At 34.1% G+C, this 20,976-nt stretch overlaps 1 protein-coding gene and 1 pseudogene across 2 annotated transcripts; both read right to left on the bottom strand.

The window, feature by feature from the left end:
* Nucleotides 1-200: 200 nt before the first annotated feature.
* LOC140984725 (uncharacterized) lies at nt 201-8,865 on the bottom strand (annotated as a pseudogene).
* A 3,251-nt stretch (nt 8,866-12,116) lies between these two features.
* LOC140961687 (squamosa promoter-binding-like protein 2) lies at nt 12,117-14,928 on the bottom strand. Of its 2 annotated transcripts, none has more exons than XM_073420380.1 (4): nt 13,960-14,928; nt 13,669-13,808; nt 13,356-13,583; nt 12,117-12,672 (listed from the first exon to the last, which is right to left on the bottom strand). In XM_073420380.1, the coding sequence occupies exons 1-4, from the start codon at nt 14,700-14,702 to the stop codon at nt 12,344-12,346; spliced, it is 1,440 nt and encodes a 479-aa protein (XP_073276481.1). In that variant the 5' UTR covers nt 14,703-14,928; the 3' UTR covers nt 12,117-12,343. The 2 variants fall into 2 exon arrangements, with proteins under 2 accessions (XP_073276481.1, XP_073276555.1); XM_073420454.1 differs by having other exon boundaries at nt 12,118-12,672; nt 13,356-13,580.
* Between the last annotated feature and the right edge of the window lie 6,048 nt (nt 14,929-20,976).

Below are 20,976 nucleotides of genomic sequence, written 5' to 3'. Positions count from 1 at the left end.
CCTTCTATTAGGTGTGATAATTTTAATTTAATGATAAAAAAACACCACAAATGACTCAATTGCCCTCAATATATAAAAATCATATATATGATCAAGTTCTAAATTAGTATCNCACCATCTCACATAAGTTTTTGCTTTCTAAAACGAGAATTTTTTTTTTTTTTTAAAAAAAAGACAAAGCATCCATATTTCAAGATGTTAAAAAATCTTTTATATCAGTTTTGTAAATCATGTATTGGCAATCACAAAATTGTATGTCGATAGAGGAATAAGGGCATTGACACTATTATAATGAGACGTATGAAAATATCACCTAGCTCAGTGATTATATAGTCAAAGGCTTCCATTTGAGAATCCCAGCTCTTGAATGCAATCACAGTCTGTGTGCTACTCGTGAGATACACTTCATTCACTCCCAAATCAGTCTACTGAAGGCTTTCATCGCAATCTGGATTCAGGGTGTCGGCCAAATTATCGGATAGTTGATTTATTGGTTCGGTGGCAGGAGAAGCTGATGTGTTTACAGTTGAACTAAACAGCTGTTTCTCCTTTCTCTCTCGAAACACTTTCTCACGCCTTTCGTAGAAATTGAAATCGTCGAGGATGCATGTTTTAGCATCATGGTTCTTGAAAATTTTGATCATTTCAATTCCCTGTTCCAGTTCCACCTGAAATCAGGTATCATGGGCGGATAAGTCGACAATGAAGAGCTGTTTAGCATGTTCGCGGTTCAACTTTTCGAACCGAGAAGATAATATGGAAGGTAAATGAAATCGAAACCATGAGGGTAGCAGAAAATGAAAGTATATATGTTGCTAGTCTGAAGTGTGAGCAGGAGATGCAGAGAATTCAGTAGCAAAACTACAGTTAAGAACCCAAATCAATATAAAAGAGGCCAAAAGTGAATTAGGAAAATGGAACATCGATATATACTGAAGTAAAAAACAATGATTAATCTAATTATATAATTTGACTACCATCCTACATGAAATTTGGCTTCGTTGAAGTATTGTCTTGCGTACTTGCATCATAGCATGCAGCTTAAGTCGAACACAATCACTCATCCAAATATTACATTCGACTGCCATTTATATTAAGTGGCAGCTCTATTTAGAGTAGGAATTTGAGTCCAAATACCACTGAAAGGTTGAAATTGCAAGAAAAGAAACAAATTGAGAATGAAAAGTCATTTTGGGCAGCATGGATATGAAAGTCCTGTGAGTTTTGAATTAAATTTATCAGTTACCAAAACATGGGAACAAACTGCTTTCAGCCTGGAAAAAAAAATTAGATGACAGTCGTACCAGTACCTCTTGTGAATCTCGACTCCGCGTAACACAGTTCTTGTCATTATTTTCAAGACGTATGCCACGGAAGAGACTGTTAGGTACATCCTTGACAATATGCCATTTTACAGGAAACTGCCCACTCCAACTATCCCAACAATCAGCATCATTCTTGAAGTCAACAGGTCCAACCATCTCAGCCACCCCACAAAATTGACCACTACCATTAACCTGAAGATAGGCAGTCATTTCAAAATGGTTGAATAAGATAATCATAAGACCAAAACTCACCTATTTGCAACCTGATGAATACCACCAAAGTAATAGTCAAATTTTCAAAATGGCATCACATGCTAAAATTTTACCACAAAAAATGGCTTTCTTAGATGACTGGCATGACCAAAGCATAATAGTGCAACCCATGGGAAAAGCTCGAAGGCCCCCAAAGAAACATGGCATTGTCTTCCTCTCCAGTCTCCACATAGAAAATAACTCTATGAAGTATTTTTTTGTCTCGAATGGAGCATCACATCTTGTAGAAAAAATATCAAGGGTACATCTCTAATTTCAGCCAAAGCTACAAATGCAGAAAATATTTTCAAGGCTTATCCTCCTTTCATCAGAACATATTACTAACTACTAAATCTGTGGCAACTTCATACACATAATCCATCAGGACAAACTCGGCATTGATGCAATTAAAACATACATCAAACTGTTAAATGTTTGATTGAGAAAAAATCAGATTAAGTTAAAAAATAATTTCACCTCCATTCCTTATTTTCTATGATCAGCTGGTAATTTCTGTTAACTGCTCATACATTAAAACTGGTATTCAGAATATGATTTGGTCCCAACAGTTCAAATATCAACACCCAAAAACTGATACTTTGCATATCTAGTTATGGGCCGCTGTTCAACTTCAGAAATAACCTACAATTCACCTATGGTGCTAAGGAAAGGAGAACAACTATTATACAGCCATTGATGGATATTTTCAATCACTGAAACAGATTCCGGACCAAGATAATGTCATTAAGCTTGTAAGCGCACATTGATAACTAGTCTATTCACTATGTCAGTCTGGTTCTTTGAAATACCTACTTACTCTTTAGAGAGCTTAAATAAGGTCTCCCATGCAACAATTGTCAGATCAGAAGTTCAATTAACTTACTGAGAAAAATAGAAAGAGTGGACAACTGCCTTCCATTTCCTTTACACCTCTGTAGGCAGCATCTAGCTTCTTGTTTCCAAGTTGTGTGCTGGACCAAACATTGTACTTTATGCTTTTATGTATATTATCTTCGTTGAAAGACTTGATGACAAAAAATTTTGCACGTTCATAGTCAGTCTTGAAATCTTGTAAGTTAAATGTGTTGGCACAAAACACAGAAGTAGATTCGTCATCTTTAATGTCTGATATAGAGTCCTTGTCAAGCAAACTAGTGCCTTTTGGCTTCGAATCCCTGGGCCCACGGTTCCGGTTACCTGAGCTGCCAAGTGCATCAGCAGAAATACTGACAGTATTCATATCCCTTCCACGTATTCCACCTTTGTCTTTAGCAAATTGATTTCGATTAAAACTAGATCCAACATTTCTTTGATAAGCCCCATGCTGGGGTGAGGAGTTCACCGTCGATCCAAAGCCCTGAAGTTGAGCCCTCCAATACAAAATTAGAATTCAAGGAATGTGAAAGGATCTGTGAGTGAATGCCTTAAAATTGTTCAAAATATTTCAACTTTCCATTATTCAACACCATTTTCTAGCCACGCAAATATTATGCATGCATTATATAGCCAAAGAAAAATAAAATAGCAAAGAGGAACAGGAGAAAAAACTGCACAGGCAGAAGTAACAAAAACTTGTACAGTTTAACATCGTAAAATCAAAACATTTCATATTTAGATTATTATAATCGATCCCTTTTATACTTCCTTGTGCTATGACCATGCAAATGATCTGTTCTGCACAGAAAAGAGGGATATTTGGCACCTCAGTAATTGAGTGAATGCTTGTTATTGGATAGTGCCACAGGCCAAGGTAATAGCTGAATGACCAGCGGAAAATAAAATTGAACATTTAAGCAAATATCATACTTAAAGCTCCAATCACTATCAACAACAATGAGAAAAATGTGGTTATTGTAAAGCTTCAATGAGTATCAACGACAATGAGAAAAATATGTTGTTATTTCTCTAGCAGTCAGCTGTAATCTAGTCCCATGAACTGTCTAATTTGTGTGCTTGCAGGAAACATTAAACAAACCTTTGCAAAATTTTGTTCATATGTTGTTATTTCTCTAGCAGTGAGCTGTAATCTAGTTCCATGAACTGTCTAATTTGTGTGCTTGTAGGAAACATTAAACAAACCTTTGCAAAATTTTGCTCATATGATCTGATGTCAATTGGTAGAGGATATGCAGAGCCAGAACTCGATGGAGATATAACCTGCTGGTACCTAAGGAACTTGGGCCACTTGGCAAAGGTTCTTTAGGTCCATATTCTCTTGTGAATTTGTACTGATCACTGACACTATTTCGAGAGTGATCTCCTCTGCTGAAAGACCCTGGCCCAAAATAAGTACTGTTGATAAAGTTTTCTTGACTACCACTTCCTGATGGAATCAATTCGGTATGTGAAGCCGCTGGCACATAAGTAACATGGAATGGGGCAGGTAATACTGCATGTTGATTGTAAGGAGGAGTAACATGTGTTTGATGTGGAGAGAAGAGCTGACCACCATTTGTTACTCCATATTGAGGGTTAGACAGTGGGGTAAACTGTTTAAATGCCATCCAGCTGTCAAAGCCATACTCAGGAAGAGGGAACATCAAAGAACTATCATTGTACGTTGCCTTAAACAAGATGAGAAACACTTTAGTCTATGAATATTCTCTATCGAGAAAAGATTATCCAGACCCAAGACAATTATCAATACCCACCCAAATGACACACAAGTCGTTGTCATCATAATAGTTTGAATGCTCAACCCAGTCACCCCTACAGCTGCTAAAACCTGACCCAAAGCAAGTTCGTCAGGAATAAAAACACCATGAAGCAGAAACATCAACAGTATAGATAATAACAAAAATGATTTCTTCACTGTACAATGCCTAACACAATTTCTTCACTTCACAGCTTAATGCTCTATACCATAAATTTGTCACCTAGTCTCTAGGAATGGATGTACTAGATTTCTCGTAATCTTATCATTCTGATAACTCTCATCTCTTGAACAGATTCTTTTTCTTCTGTTGATTTAGTTTCCTTCTTTGTTGATAATTAGTTTCATTGCGTAGTTTTTTGATGATGGTAATCCTCTATTAATATGATAAAAGTGTAAAAACTGGTTGCTCTCAAAATACTCCAAGTCTCTTTTCAAAAAACAATCCGGTGGCTAACACTGACCAACACCTCCTGTTTCTTCAGGTAACACTGTTGTCTCTGAAAAACTCTCAAATCATGGCAATTTCAAAATTCACCCTTCACCATTCACAAGCTCTCATGCCATATACTATGTTCAGAGGTATCAATCAATTTTGATGTATCTACAAGGAAAAGGGAAGCAAGATCAAGTCTTCAGAGGGGGGCCTCAAATTCAAATCCGGGACCGCCAAGAACAACATGGTTAATCAATTCGATGACAGGAAGGAATGGTGATAAATTCATGTTCCTAGTGAAAGAGATATGGAATGCAACTAATAAATTTTCAAAGTAAACAGTATTGCATGGATGCAACTAATAAATTTTCAAAGAAAAAAGTATTGCATTTGTCACAGAAAGAGGTTCGGATACTTAATGGTTTTCGTCAAGGACACCTTGGTGTAACCTAATAGCTCAACCAGCCAACCAAAATTTTCAAAGAAAACAGTAATGCATTTGTCACAGAAGGATGTTCGGGATACTTAATGATTCGTCAAGGACACCTTGGTGTCACCTAATAGCTCAATCACCCAACCATTCAAAGACAACAATTCGATTAATTAGAGATTTATGAGTGGGAAAATTCGAATGATGGATTAAACTACAAGAACTCTTTGAGAAGAAGCTCATGTACAAGCTTTGATGAGTTTAGACTCGGTCACAATCTAGTGCAAGGTCGTATAGCTGGAGGATAGCCTATGCCACCACTTCAAGAATCCACTTCTGATTCCTTGTCATGAGAGTAGCAGAAACTAATGCATGGAGGACAAAGCAACAAGTGAAAACCAAGACAGTGCAAGCACATGCATCAAATTCCAATGAAAACCAATCAAAAAAAGAAAGACTCACATGTGAACATTCCTATGGTTGTCATACAACAGGCAAATGATGAAGATTGCATGGAAAACTAGCAGATTATAAACCCATGGGCAAGGGCATCCCTTTCAATAAGGAACAATTTGACGGTTTCCAAAAGTTGCTAACACAAATCAACCAATTACAATCCTAGCATCTGTCTGCTTTGGTTTTGGAACATGTCTAATTGCACAGAAAGGTAAGTTCATCGATACTTTGATAACACTTGACCATGATATGGCTTGAACCATGAATTGAAATTAAAACAGTCTCAGAAAAACAAAACTTAAAGCATTTTTGGTTTTGATTCGATATCTAAAACCGTAACCGAAACAAAGAATCAAAGTTTAGCTTCGATTTCTGGAAATAGAAAACCATATGGAATCACAACCATTTACCCACCATTTAATTTATAGAACTCGAATTACTTGATTTATCTATACTATAAGGAAGAAGGTTTATGGTTGAAAAATTACTCATAGGCATCTTTCCATGAGAAAAAAAGGTGAACGATAAGTCATGTAAAATGTTTGAAGCCACCTATCTTCTCCCACTACCACAACCAAGTTATCAAATCATTTTAGATTGGTTTGTTATAAACTATTAGAAATCATCATAACTAAAAATATCTTAGAATATACAATGTCTTCACATTGTGTACCTTGCCACAAGCATAAACTATGCCCAACCTCTTTTTTTTTTGTGATTCCAAGTAAAAAAGAAAGACAGAGAAATTTTTTTATTTAAGTTTTGAATAATTGAACACATTGACGTTGATAGTTTGATCACCTCTTAAGTTTCTCCGCTATTGTTTTCCTTGGCTGCTACAATTTGAGCCAGTCAAATTTGATTAAAATCGAATTGAACCAGAAATGTTTGGAACCAGAACCGAAATATCTAAAGATGGTTTAATTCAAGTTCCACCTACCATTGGAACCACAATCACCAGTTTCAGAACCATGCGCAAGCCTATTGAGGTACCTCAAAAAACTGGTATGTGTCTTCAATTGTTGACTCAGGTCATTCCCATTGTATGATTATAAATCCAAATAATTATTTAAGAATATTATTTTGTACATAAATTATTTTGCAAAGGTGGGAGAGCGTAGATTTTTATTCCATACAAACAAGTTTTATTAAAGAGGGGGTGTGGAATAAATATATGATCCTGTTGCAAAGAGTTAAGGACTACATATACCAAATTTGTTGAAATCTTGGCTTCTACTATACTGTCAACGTTTCTGTCGGTTGCATTCCTTCCTTCTTTAGGTGATTTAGTTTCCTTTTTCATGATTAATTAGTTTCTTCGTGTAGTTCATCATATTTCTTGCAACCGTCAATGAGTAATGAATTCTAAAGGATGAAAGCGTGAATACTCATTTTCCTCACATTATTCTTGAACTTAACTCGTTATATTGACACATCAAGGTCTTTTCAACAATATTCACAACCTTCCTATTCATCAAGACTGCTAATTAGGGGTATCAACCAGACCCATGTAACCCGAGGTCATATAAGAGTAACAGTCAGTCTTAGGAACCAAATATCCAGTTTCAAATCCTGGTTCAATCAGGTCAGGTTCATTATTTGGCTATTGGCCAGGCTTGACCAGATTTTTTGAGCCCTGATATTAAGCATTCATTGTTGAAATATGTATTTCTAACCTAAAAAATTATCAACAGATGATTTCAACTGCGGAATACTCAAGGTGGCTAACCGTAATTAAGCTTTGCATAACTCAAAAAAGTGACATTACATGCACAATCAATAGACAATTATCTTGATAAATAAAAGAGAGTCTCAGCAAACTTAAAGTCGATGGGAGATCGGTAAGGATCGTATGCCAGAAATAATTAAATTGAATATAAATTGATATCTTTAATGAACCATGGCTGACTATCCTAGTTAGCTACTTGATACGTGGATCGTTCCATGCCTGAACACAATAATACTGACAACATTGACCAAAGAGATGATGAGCGTTAGAGGACTGACCTCCACTTATTTCAGTAGTTGAAAGCATGTCCTGGTTGTTTCTTAAAGCACCTGAGATTGCTTCATCAGGGAAAGGACTAGTAGAAGACACCATTTCATAGACTGGAAAACTTGACTGACATACATAGAAAATTCAAAGAGATGGACTCATGGAGTAAAAACTCTAGCAAATTATAATGTAGAACTCTGAAGGCACAAAAACCAAGTACTTAATAATTTGAAGTAGAACACCTGTTCAGTCATGTTATGTATCTCAATAGCTCCATTATCTGCATCTACCAAGGCAGAACACAACTTACAAATAAAGAAATGGAAAATTTACAAGACTTGTTAATTATATGCACATGTATTAGTAAAGACCGAGTAATTTGCTGTCGATCAATGGATATATTGACCAACAATGAGGCAGAAGACTCCGTAGTTCTAATATGCATTATATGATGAGGTGAGAGCAAACAAGCAAATTGGAAGTATGAAACAAGGAAATAACTTTCAGAAATCCATTCCAATTAAAATAAATCGGTAAAACAGTCATTGCATAAATTGATAAGGGATGACAAGTGCCATTTTATTAACTTCAAGAAGTACAAAAATCAGAAAACTGAATCAATCAAATGGAGCCATGGGATGAGCATTCCTGCGTACGCAGATAACTGAACCACGATGAAGAAATCCACCCGTGCAAACATGAATAAGGCTTCAAACAATAAGAATTCTCATGAACCGCGATTTGATAATCTTTGGGAGTTAAATTTCACAAATTTAAGTGCTCGATTCTAAAAACAAGAAGAAGAAAAGAAAAGTTATCCTTAATTTCCAGAACTGTTAATTTCGTTAAAAAAGTTGACCAGTTCACTAATATGTCCTTGCAAGAAAGAAAATCTTCCGCCATAAACATTCAACTACAACCCTATTCTCAATCACATTCAAGAGTAGACTAACACATATTGATTCTTGATTGTGAACACCCACACAGAATATAAAAACACACACGTACAATCGATGTATGTAAAAGAACAAACCGGGGTATGAAAGGGGGGTGAATCGATCGAGGCTCTGTTGATTAGAATCTTCCATAAGACCAATCAAAAGTAACCGATTAAAGTCTGATCGTATCAAAAGAAGTAAAATAGTGGAGAAATTTCAGACTTGTCAAACAGATACCCAATACAAAGAGCTGAACTGAAATCATGCATACGCTTGTGAAAAATCCCAATTACTCCCAAAGAATTGGTGTTCTTGGAGTAGCGGGGAATCTTGGAATGCCAAACAAAGTCTTCGCGGGAGGGTTTGAAAATTAACGGACACCAATAGTCAATTAGATTAGCTTAAAAACAATGTGTGTGTGAGGTTTTATTGAATTAAAATTAATTAATTCATAAGTAATGTGTTAATATGTATAATTTTAACCGTCGACGAACACATATGTTGTGTGAGTAACATAATACATGAATATATATTTTATTTATTTTAATTCAAATTTTTGATTTAGTTATGATATTTAATATGATTTTTTTTTATATAATTAAGAAATATAAAATTTTAAGAATTATTTCGTTATATTAAATAAAATATAAATAAACAAATATTCAATAGGTAAAATATAAATTAAAAGCAAAATAAATAAACATGGTAATAACTGAGAATCAAATTTTTTTAAAGGATCATCATTAACAAAATTGTATATATTAGAGCTAAATAGTGTAACACAAAAACACATAAGCGACCGTCCCACAAAGACAAGGCTCGTACTCGATCTATCTCATAAAAAAAATGAATTTTTATGTCAAAAATATTATTTTTCTTTCTTAATATAGATTGAATAAAACTATCTCACAGACATAGATATGTGAGACCGTACCAACACAATATGTAAAGAAGATTGATCTTGCAGCATAATTTGCATTTTTATTTGACCATTCCATGAGTGCAAAACTAGAGTGTTACATGCCGCATTGTGCATATAATCCTCCATAGTTGCCAATTCTGCTCTTAATTTTTTACATGTCCATGGCTGGGGAAGAAAATACCAAGGAGGTGGCAGAGAAGAAGAGCTTCCCAAAGATTTCATAGATATATCTATGTTGAGGCATTAGTGGGCTCTTGCACACTAGAAAGTTTCTATCCAACTTAGTATATTTATATATAAAAATTAAATGGAGATTGCATATTGTGCTTCTTGGATTCGTCGTCAAAATTAGTAGAGAGATAAAAGTAACATATACCCTATTCAGGTGAGACAAGATCTCGAGTTTGAGACTCATATAAAGCCCCTCCCCAAATATCAAAACAAAAAGGGCAGTAGAGAGTAGAGACACTTCAATGCTAGCCTACGAGGGAGTCGATGGTATATGTGAAAAGGAACAATAGTTATATGGCGAGGAGAAATATAAACTTGTTCATCAAAATGGATTCCTTGAGAGGTTATTTCCTCATTTATTCCATTTCATATTGGACCTCCTCCTAAAAGCTAAAAATGTTTGTGAATATCACACCACGTTCATAAAAATTGAATTTCAGTGTGTTAATGTGAACAATAATAATAAATAATTGAAATATTTTAAATTTACTAGTAAGAAACACGTGTTTCACACGTGAAAACTAACGAGGTCGAAGTTGAAAGATCCATCAATGAGTGTCCTAGTAATTGGAAGATTAATAATTCATTTCTCGTGGACTCGTTTTTTGCCGTAAACACATTAGATGAAAAATAGGAAAATCGAAAGATTTCATGCAATTTTGAATCAGCATTAAATGAAGATAGTTATTTTTTTTTTTTTGTTCCTTCAATAAAAAAAAACATCGTTAAATTAAGTTGTATGTTTCATACTATTTTTTTAATCATGATTTCATAAGATAATAATATTTGTATATCATACAAAAACAACAGCAGATTATAATTCAAATATGAATTTTTATTTATAATCATGGTAAAAATAGATTTATTACTTGATTATTTACAAAATAAAAGTCATTTATGTTATTTTTGATATCATATTATCACTATTTATATTTCATCTTATCTAATTTATACTAAAAAATTTGGTGAAAGATTAAATTATCTTTTTGTTATTGCATATAGTATAATTCCTCCGGTCAAAGATTTCCTAATTGTTGAAAAGAAAAGCCTGTTAAGTAGTGAGTCAGATTGTTATACTGTTTTTGTGTTCTCTAATTTATATGAATTACTACAATTAGTTTGCATAAAACATTGAAGTAAAACATATTAAAAATTAAAGCAGATTTCACAACCAACGCAACAATAAAATATTATTGTTTTTTATGGACTCTAGGGTCATCCAAGTTAGTAAAACAGGCAAGTCTATAGCCAAATGGTCATGAAATTGATTGCTCTACAAACATTTTCTTGAGCTAGACTATTGCACAATGTGTTTACCTGTTAACATGTGTTGTAGGATATTACATTAAAGTGAAGAGTTTACTTCATGCTCATAAGGGGACACCGATTATAGGTTCCTCTATCTTAAGCACAATAAATAAATAAATAAAATAAAATATTTTCTACGCCAACAAAGGCTTGTCAAAATACAAGAATGCCCCATACGAAAAATGAACAACGACAGCAGTAATTGAAAACAGATCTAAACAAAATCTTTTGCCACTGCACCTCCCGAAGAAACCATAAAATGCAACATAAACAGCTCCAGACTCCCGCCCACATGCAATCAACGGCATACTCAAATATTTATCATCTTTTTCAATGAATGAATAAATAAATAAATAATAATAATTAATGAAGGGATCAAAATTATACAGAATACCAAAAGATAGAAATATCAAAATCTTAAAATGTCAAAGGATACAAAATAAATACATAATTGAGAATCCAATTCATATGTTTATATAAATATATTAGATAACTTTAGATAAGACATTCCGAGGCACTATGCTCCGCAAGACAAATATCACCTTGGACCACCAAACCAATAGTTTTGTTGCTAAAAATTATAAGAGTACAGTAAGTAATAATAATATGATAAATGTATGCTTAAAATTTATAAAATGTCATATATTTATGTATGTATATGTAATAACTAAAAAATAAAATTGATTTGGAAAGAAATGAAGTATATAAAAATATCAGAATTTCGGTATACTACGAAGTTGATATCCCGAAATGAAATGTGCATATAAATAAGTGTCAAAATTAGTTAATATAAGATGTTCATGTTTAGTAACTTCATTCATTAGAATTATATACAGTCAATTATCCATTTAGTAATATTTCTTCTATCATGTTATGTACATCGAATATACTAATTAATTCTAACGATTTTTTATATACTATAGAAATACTCCTTAAATAACGATAGATAGGGAATTTTTTAACAGGATCGATTTTTCCAATAATATTCTTAATATGCTTGAAAAGCAAATAAGTATATATATTTGATCATGAAAAATAATATATTTAGCATAAAAAATATTTTTTTATTTGGGTTGGATCGAATCTCCGTTTCACAAAGTTGACTCGTGAGACGACCGGTCAATAGTTTTTGTGATATTTGAGATGAATGAAATAATATATAATGTATACTAAAAAATTAAAGATACCGAAATACTGATAGAATTAAACCCAAGTTCTAAATTTTCCATGAGCTGGGTTACCTGAAATTGTGGGCAAAATAAAGAAATATATATAAAACGAATACATGTTCAAAAAACAGAGAGCGAATACAAGGTGGGAAGAACCATTTGAAAAGAGAGAAACCTAGATTATATCATCTACTCTTCCAGTTGAAACAGGTTACGAATTAATGGAATCACGAGTCTCTTTGGTTGGAGTAATTGCAATCAGATTCATAATCGGCCCTCAACAATTGAAATTCTTGCAACAGGGGTGTGCCTGGATCGGGAACCAGAATCCGGCCTTGTTCCGTTGAAATGTAGTTGCTCGATTGAAGCAGAGCTGCCGCCGCCCAGTGATGTGGATCTAACTGGCTTTCTGGATTATAATGACCATTTGCATTCGTAGTATACGCTGTTGGAGTGGGAATGGCTTCGTTTAATACCCAAGGATTAGACGACAGAAGAGAGTGAACGCTCAGAAGATCGGGTGTTGCCTGAGGATTAGCCGGAGATACATTCAAACCTGTGACAGTTAAGTTTATATTAAGTCACGACATTGGATGGAACAGAAACCATGATTTGGATAGTCTTCCATTTGCTCGAATTCTTGGAGAAAGTATTTCCCCAGTGAGTAGAACTTCATTAGATCAGAGCAGTATTTATGGCCAACTAACAGGCATAGATTCTCCAATCACAAATTAAAATATTAGGTCATTTTGGGCTATGGTTTCTCGAGAGATGACTAATATAGTGCAAGAGCCACATCCAGTTAACAGGATATGGCGGAAGGAGATTACGGTTTGGTCTTGTAAGTTAGGCTCGACAACATATATCCTTGTTATCGTACTAGGAGCGACTTACGAAAGATGGATCAGTGTCGATAACATATATATATATAACATAATGTTATAGATTGTAGCGAAGAAAAGCAGGTTCGAGACCCAACTTATGAAGGCAATTTTAGGCATCTCACATTAGGTTTGCGAAAATTCTAAAATGGTGCTCATGTTTCATTTTTTTTTTTTTTTATGTTAAAGAGATGTAGCCGTACAAAGGAGGAGAGGGAACAGGATCATGATTGCGGCTCAAAGGGGATGCTCTATTTGGTGTTACAGAATTACAAACATAAGTAATATTCAAACTGAGTACAATGCACATAACATAAACAAACAAATAATAGACGAGGAGTAGAATTTGACGACATACATTGATCAAGATTCTGAGGACTTGGAATCTGGATGGCGGGTAGCACCTCTTGGTCAATTTGAAGACTGGGAACAGAATCATGAATCTTGTTATCTGAAAAGCATATCGTCCCTTCGAGTCCACCAAATTTTGAGGGAGCTGCCAGGGAAATGCTAGTATTTTCCCATGTTTGATTCAAAATTGGGGCTGAAAGCCTGTCCACTAAAAAATTATGTGGCCTCTGATCTGCTAATTTCAACGAAAAAAGATATATGTTGAGGAGTCAAGGAATATGAACTTAGGAAGATTGAGTTTGGAAGGGTTGAAATAACACCATATAATGCAGTAGAGAGCACTCCAGGTGAGCTGGGCTTAGTAGAATCTGGTGGCTGCCTTCGCCTTCTTGCATTATGGTCTGAGAGTCGCCTCCGACAACTCCTCTTCTTGTCATCAAATACAGACAAGTCATGTAACCTTAGAAAGACATTGAAACAGTGACCTTCAGATATCAAATATCGATCAAGAAATTCAGATCAAATGACGTTTAGTAATCTTGAAAGTATAAACTTTTTTAACATATTTTTTTTATTTCCAAACGCTACTGCTATATTTATCACACACTTGCCTGCTGCATTGTTGACAAAAACGTCGTTCACTCCCGGAAACGGTTATTGACGGGCATTTGGAATGTCTTTCGCAGATTCTATGGCGGCGATGGTAATCTTTTGCTGAGGTCAAGTCAAGATTACACCCATCAACTTGACAGAAAGGATTCTGAAAGTTTGGGTAATAGGCTCTCGATCTTTTCGGGACGATACCCGACACAGGAATTGTAGAAACCAAACTTTTAGCGCTCATTGGAAAAAAGTTATCCCAGTACTCTTTCGGTTTTCCAAGATTTAAACCAATATGCATTCGCTCACTAAATAAGACAGAGGCCTCAGAACAATCTGAAACAGTACCATATATCTTCCTGCTGTGCTGAGGCGAAGAACTAAACTTCCAGTAACCATCTGCAGAATGGACAGCGGCGGATTCAGACGCGGGAGGCATCGAAAACGAGCAGATTCCTAATTCATCACCGTATGAACATAAATTACAGCCTGATGGGCATGCGGAGCGACCATATTTTTCTGGGATTTCATCAGACTTCTCACTATGCAGATCTAAATTTTCCCTCTCCCACCCCTTTGAAGAATCCCTTTCCATTACAGAAACAGCCCTCCGAAAATCCAAGCATTTCCCTCTTGAAGGTGATTGATTATTCCCAAGCAAAAAACGCATTGAATTGTGACGGTAAAGACTGCAGCAGCTCTTGAATTCTAGGTAGGAGTCTTTAAGCACAACTAACACCGTAGAATAATGCATCGGGCAAAACGGATGAAACCGAATAAGTTTAAATGCTCGAATAACAGAGTGCGTGCCTAGAGATATAGATATGGATCAATAAATGGTTTTTTTTTTTATCCTACATCAAGAATTCACCTATAGGGGGCAGCGTACAAGATAGGTGGTGAACAAGATTAGTGCTCCCTCATCGAAAAACATACTACCACCAAGGTTTTGATTTAGAAACGAGATGGGTTTTTGAATAAAAACCATGGCTATTTATTTTATTTGATATATAGGGACGTCTGACCCCACGAAATGAAGACGATAGGGAGAGGTCTTAACTAAAGAACAAATGAAAAACATCCCTTTTCAACTCAAATCGATTCAGTTTCAGCCCTTCAGTTCACCAGCAGTTTGATATCCCTGTCCATTGATAGGGAACACACATAGTCATAGTTTGGTACACGGGATAAGTGAGTGATTGATAAATAATCCTCTTTATCTCACGTTTGGTAACATTTTAAAAAGTCCAATAATTTTTTATAAGGATAAAATATCCCTTCTATTAGGTGTGATAATTTTAATTTAATGATAAAAAAACACCACAAATGACTCAATTGCCCTCAATATATAAAAATCATATATATGATCAAGTTCTAAATTAGTATCACTAGATGATAATTATATAAATGATTTTTATAAATCTCTACTAATAGGTAGAAATTAAAATCAAATAAATATTTTTATTTATTTTTATATATTATATAATATGATAATTACATAAATGAACTCGAAATAATTATATATATGATTTTTATAAATCCCAATAAAATTATTAGTATCACTCGATTAACCTTAAAAATTGATATTTGACTTGACTCACAAAATCAAGGGCTCAATTATCATATTATATAATACATAAAATTAGGTAAAAATAAATAAATCATGCAAACAATGTCGGCGCATGAACAGATAAAAAATATGAACTCAAGCAACAATTTTGAAATTATAAAATTTATTATGATAAGGTTAATTTTGTCATCACAATCTAATATATAAATTTAATCACTCTTATTAAAATCATACCAAACATTAAATATAATATCATACATCTTATTTATCATTAACTTATCATTATATTATATATCACATGTTTATCCTATCATGTGTACCAAATTATGCAATAGAGTTCAATATGTCAGACTCCTCCCATGTGACTTCTTTCTTCTTTCTTTATTTGCCTAGTCAAAAATACACTCACCACATGCATCATCATAAGGGGATGCAACCCCATGTAAATCTTTTGTTTCAACTGTTCTTTTTCCTTTTTTTTTTATGGCCTTAGAGTTTTCTACCGTGAGTGCCGACAGATCAAAGTTTAAATTGCATTGAATCTCACTTTATATCTTATTGAGTTGATACCGAGTGCTCAGTTATCGGGCTTTATTTCGATCAGCATTCATGTTCTTATAAAATACATGACATGATGGGAAATATGGTTGCGGAACAAGAAGCCTCCTCCTACCTCGTAGTCCGAACTCTAACGTACTCTTCTGTTAAACCACAAATGTGTCCACATATTTGCCAACAACATAATTGCAGCATTTATAACCACACTCTTATGTCTAAAATTTATATAAACTAGGGCCGGGCCTGCTGCCTTAATTCAATTCCACTCGGACTCGACAAAAATGGTTGTTTGGGGTCCTGATTCTCTGTTGTGTAATGTTTTGCTATCAAACTACACCTTATTATGTTTTTTTTCCCTTTTTCTTGTTTCTTATAATTTTTCGAATTTTTTTGTTGAGCTTGCAAAAAGACGACCCAAATTGTCACTACAACAAAAATGGCTTTTCGCAGCGTGCAAATTCGCTTTTCTTGGCGCACATTGCACGCTGCAAAATTGCAAGCTGTTGAAAGTTCAAGATTATCCACGGCGTGTATAAGCACGCCGTTAATACATTTATCCGCAGCGTGCGTAGGCACGCCGTTAAAACTATTATTCGCGGCGTGCCTACGTACGCTGTTGATAGTCATAGCATAACCAGCGACGGTTTTAACGGTTTTAAAATTCCGTCGCTACTTAACGACGGGATATTTTAAAATACCGTCGCTACATTGCGACGGTGTTTCAAAAATCATGTCGCTAATTAGCGACCGAATTAAAATAACTGTCGCTAATTTTAGCGACGGTTTATGTCAAATCCGTCGCTAATCTTGATATTACAATAAAAAAAATTACGTTTATAATTTAATAAATCTTAAAAAAACGTACATTATAATAACAATATTCATCTTAACTAACACTTAAAAATTTACAAAAAATTGAAACAAAAGAACGTACATTAAATCGAAACTTAAATTGCTTAAGAGAAAAAAATTTTAAGTGTTTTTAAGTGGTGTGGTAAGAAATGGATCGACTGGCGATATTTAAAGACAATTTGCGACGGTTTGGGTTTACCGTCGCTCTTAGCAACAGTTTTATATTAAACCGTCGCTAATGGCGACGGTTTTTAATTTGTCGCTAATAGCGACGTACTTATACCGTCGCTATTAGAGACGGTTATAATATAACAGTCGCTAATTTGAATTTTGCGACGGTTGTATTAAACTGTCGCTAACATTAGCAACAGTTTTACTTACACCGTCGCTAATTTAGCGACGGTTTCTTTGAAATCATCGCTAATCTAAATATTGCGTCGGTTTTCAAAAAAACGTCGCTAAATATTAAGCACATTTACATGCACGCTGTCGTTTATATAATTTTTTAACGGCACACATAAACGCACCGCAGCGTTCTTTTATCCGCAGCGTGCTTTTAATGCACGCCGTTAATACTGTCAACTGCAATAATATCAACAACGCACATATGAGTGCACGCTGTTAAAAGTAATATTCGCAGCGTGCTTTCAATGCACGTTGTTGATGACGTGCTGCGGAAAATCATTTTTCTTGTAGTGTGTATTACAGTTAAAATTAAAAAATAATTCAATGATAAATAATTGACAAACTTTACTTAAAAAATTAAACTAAACAAAAAATTTAATTAAAGCATAAAATTTTAATGAATGACATATTAAATTCTAATTAAATTTACGTTATTTGAAATAATGTATATAATTTATTTCTATTAAGTTAAATCAATGATCTGGGCCATGTCGTTAGCAAGCCTAATTGAAACAATAAAAAACACTAACAATACTATGTCGTTTGATAGCACTGTTGAGGTCCTTTGCACAGCAAAGGATCTGGTTCCGGTTGTTTGGTTCTTGAGATGACATGACAAAAATGTATGATAAAAGAGATTGATATCTCATGACTAGCCCATCAAGATTAGGCCCAATCCAGATTCTGGACTCCGGCCTAAGTACGTTCCTATAAATATCAGGTTTTAGCGTCCAATTTATTCATTCACTATATCAACTTTCAACAGCACCCTTAACTGCTCTCTCATTGTATTCTCATTTTCTGACTTGAGCGTCGGAAGGACTACGACGGGACACCTTCCCGACCCCTTCTAACGGTTTCCTTTGCGATTTCAAGCTTAGATTAAATTTGAAGTTTACACTCGGACTAGTATCGCCTGCTGGAACCGAACTCTAAATTTTCAGTTAGTGTCAGAGATGATAAGTTATATATATATATTGATAAATATAATGATCTATAAGTTTATTCACTCGTAGATCTTGAACGATTCAAGAATCTATACGTTCATGACAACATATTTACATTAGCATAATCTACCCCCGACAGGTACAATGCTTACGAGGACGCACGAGTATTTATATCGTTTTAAGATCATAATATATGTATTATATGTCAATTTTATATGGTAGAAATAGATGAGAATATACGAAAATGATATACAGCTTCATAATTCACAATAATGTCGCTAATTAGTGGTTGTAGTTTGAAACTTGCAGGTTCCAGCAGAAGCTTAACGAATATCTTACATGTCGTGTCTTTTCAACCCATCCCCAATAATGTTGTGAATCCTGTAAAAACAAAAAAATCTACTGTTCGTATCTGTCGATTAAATTTATGATTAAAATATTTGGAAATTTAAATTTTGTAGAAAATAGATTAATGCAAATGGGGGTCCCAGTCTTTAAGTTGGTGGCGGGTGAAAAATTAAGACAGAAGTTTTTATTTGTATTATGTAGTATCTGTAAGAGCATCTTCATACAAGTTGGTGAGATCGAAATCGTTGTCAGTATTGATAATTTCATCGTATATTTCTACATTGATCGGAATATTAATTTTTTATTTCATTTAATAACTTTCTATTAAATTGAAAACAATACAATTGTACATAATTACAAAATACAATTACATATAATTAAATTTTAAAACATAATTAGAAAAATATTCATGTTTAAAAAAAACTAAAATACAAATAATTGAAAAATGAAATAATTCAACTATGCATCCTCATGTAAATTTCAAATAAGTTCGATCAAGTTCTTTTGAAGTCTGTGGTGCAATTCTTGGCTATGAATGATGAAACGTTGCTCCAGAAATGCACTGAACTCTACGGTAAGATCACTTGAAAGGACAACATCTAGAGCACATATTTGTCATCTCGAGCTGGCAAATCACAATCTTCCTACTTATCATCTTTTTCGTCCTCAATAATTATATCATGGAGAATTATACAAGTTCTCATTATATAATCTAAATCAATTGGATCTCACATGTGAGATGAGTCTCTCAATATATGTCAACATGCTTGGAGTACATGAAATTCTAGTTCAACATCTTTTCTCACCCACTCTTGATAACGTGTAAATTTTTTTTATTTTTTTATTTTTGCAAAAGGGACTTAGGGATGATTTTTACAAAGGTAGCTCAAGATGGATAAATATCATCGGCGAAGCAGTAACTCATGTTGTACTTATTCTCGTTCACCTCAAACTGCATTGGGGGAGCTTCACCTTTTGCAAAATTTAAGAACAAATCAGATCTCTACAGCACGTTGATGTCCTTGTTGCATTTTAATATGCTGAAATATGCATGCCATGCAACTGCTATTCGTATGCTTAAAAGTTTTTTTTGGAGTCCACTTTGATATTATCCTGCACATGCTGTCGGAAAATTCTTCCAAGCTAATGCATGCAATCGATGCTTCCAAGCATCTCGGGATATCACCTTTCATCATTTTCGACAGTTTTTCGAGTAACGTCTCAAATATTACTTAGAAAATATATCATACACCCCATGTAAAATATTTTCAAGCATTCCAACACTGTTGATGCATCGATCCTCGAGTATTAGCCAATATTATCGCCCGGAACATCATGTGCAAGCAGTTGGATCGCACTCGAAACTTTCTGAAATGATGACAACTAGAGACTACCGGTTGCATTCATCTGTTGGACAAAGTAAGACGCATTGGTTTGTAAATTTTTCTCAATTCTTAAAAAAAAATTCTATTTATTTTGAAACAAGTGAAAGAATTTGGAACCGTTTTTCCAATGGCTTCAAATCCCCAAAACAAAAGCAAACATATCCAAGAGTTCTTTAAAGTTCACGGATGGAAGAAACTGATGTTTCTAATGAATGTCGCATTTAATTTTCTTTAAACCAAAATACAATTTGCAACATTATTTGACTTTTTTTTTGGGTCTTTATTATTCATTTAATATCATGTTCCCATGTGAGTAAATTATTTAGATGTTTAAGTTTAGTTATTTTTAAATTTATTTCAATACTAATTATTTTATCCTACGATGTATGTATGATGTGTAATGAAAATGAAAATGAAAAGGAGAATTGGTGGCAAAAGTTGTTTTAACAGATTACTTTTTAATTGAAGAAACCGATTATTTTAGCATCTTCCGCTTCCGCTTTCTTCGATGGTGGAATTGCCCACAAATGTTCATTTAGGTCAATGACCCTAACTCAAATTGAACTATAAAAAAATTATATTTATTTACTAAAATTACATACAAACGTATAATCATGCCTATTTTTACCAAACCTTTTTTTTTTAAAGTTCAAAATGGATCAAATTCGTTGACTCATTCCCACACACAAAAAAAAACTTGTAAAATATAACAAGTGGAGCGACTTAGATTTTGTAAGATCAAACAGTTACCACTTAGTCAAAAACTATAGTTTTTAATCGAGATACAATTTTACTTATTTATACTTGTAGCAACACATAGTATCATAGCAAGCAATAGGTGGACTTGAGGAGCTTCACCGATATGGGTGCCAATGGATTGGATTGTTAGGCCTTTGAATGCGAGAGGGGCTTTGGGGTTGTGCGTCACTTCTGGTGATATCTCAATTCATCGAGATTAGTCTT

Source organism: Primulina huaijiensis, chromosome 1, assembly GCF_012295235.1.
Source record: "Primulina huaijiensis isolate GDHJ02 chromosome 1, ASM1229523v2, whole genome shotgun sequence".
NCBI lineage: Eukaryota > Viridiplantae > Streptophyta > Magnoliopsida > Lamiales > Gesneriaceae > Primulina > Primulina huaijiensis.
The sequence above is the reverse complement of the archived record's forward strand: the minus strand, read 5'-3'. Positions and strand labels throughout refer to the sequence as shown.

Excerpts from the sequence above, each read along its gene's own strand:
- LOC140961687 (XM_073420380.1), bottom strand. The coding sequence starts at position 14,702 with ATGCATTATTCTACGGTGTTAGTTGTGCTTAAAGACTCCTACCTAGAA. Across the intron at positions 13,809-13,959 it reads TTTTGTCAACAATGCAGCAG|GTTACATGACTTGTCTGTAT; the intron begins GCAAGTGTGTGA and ends TGTCTTTCTAAG. Across the intron at positions 13,584-13,668 it reads GCTCTCTACTGCATTATATG|CAGATCAGAGGCCACATAAT; the intron begins GTGTTATTTCAA and ends CGTTGAAATTAG.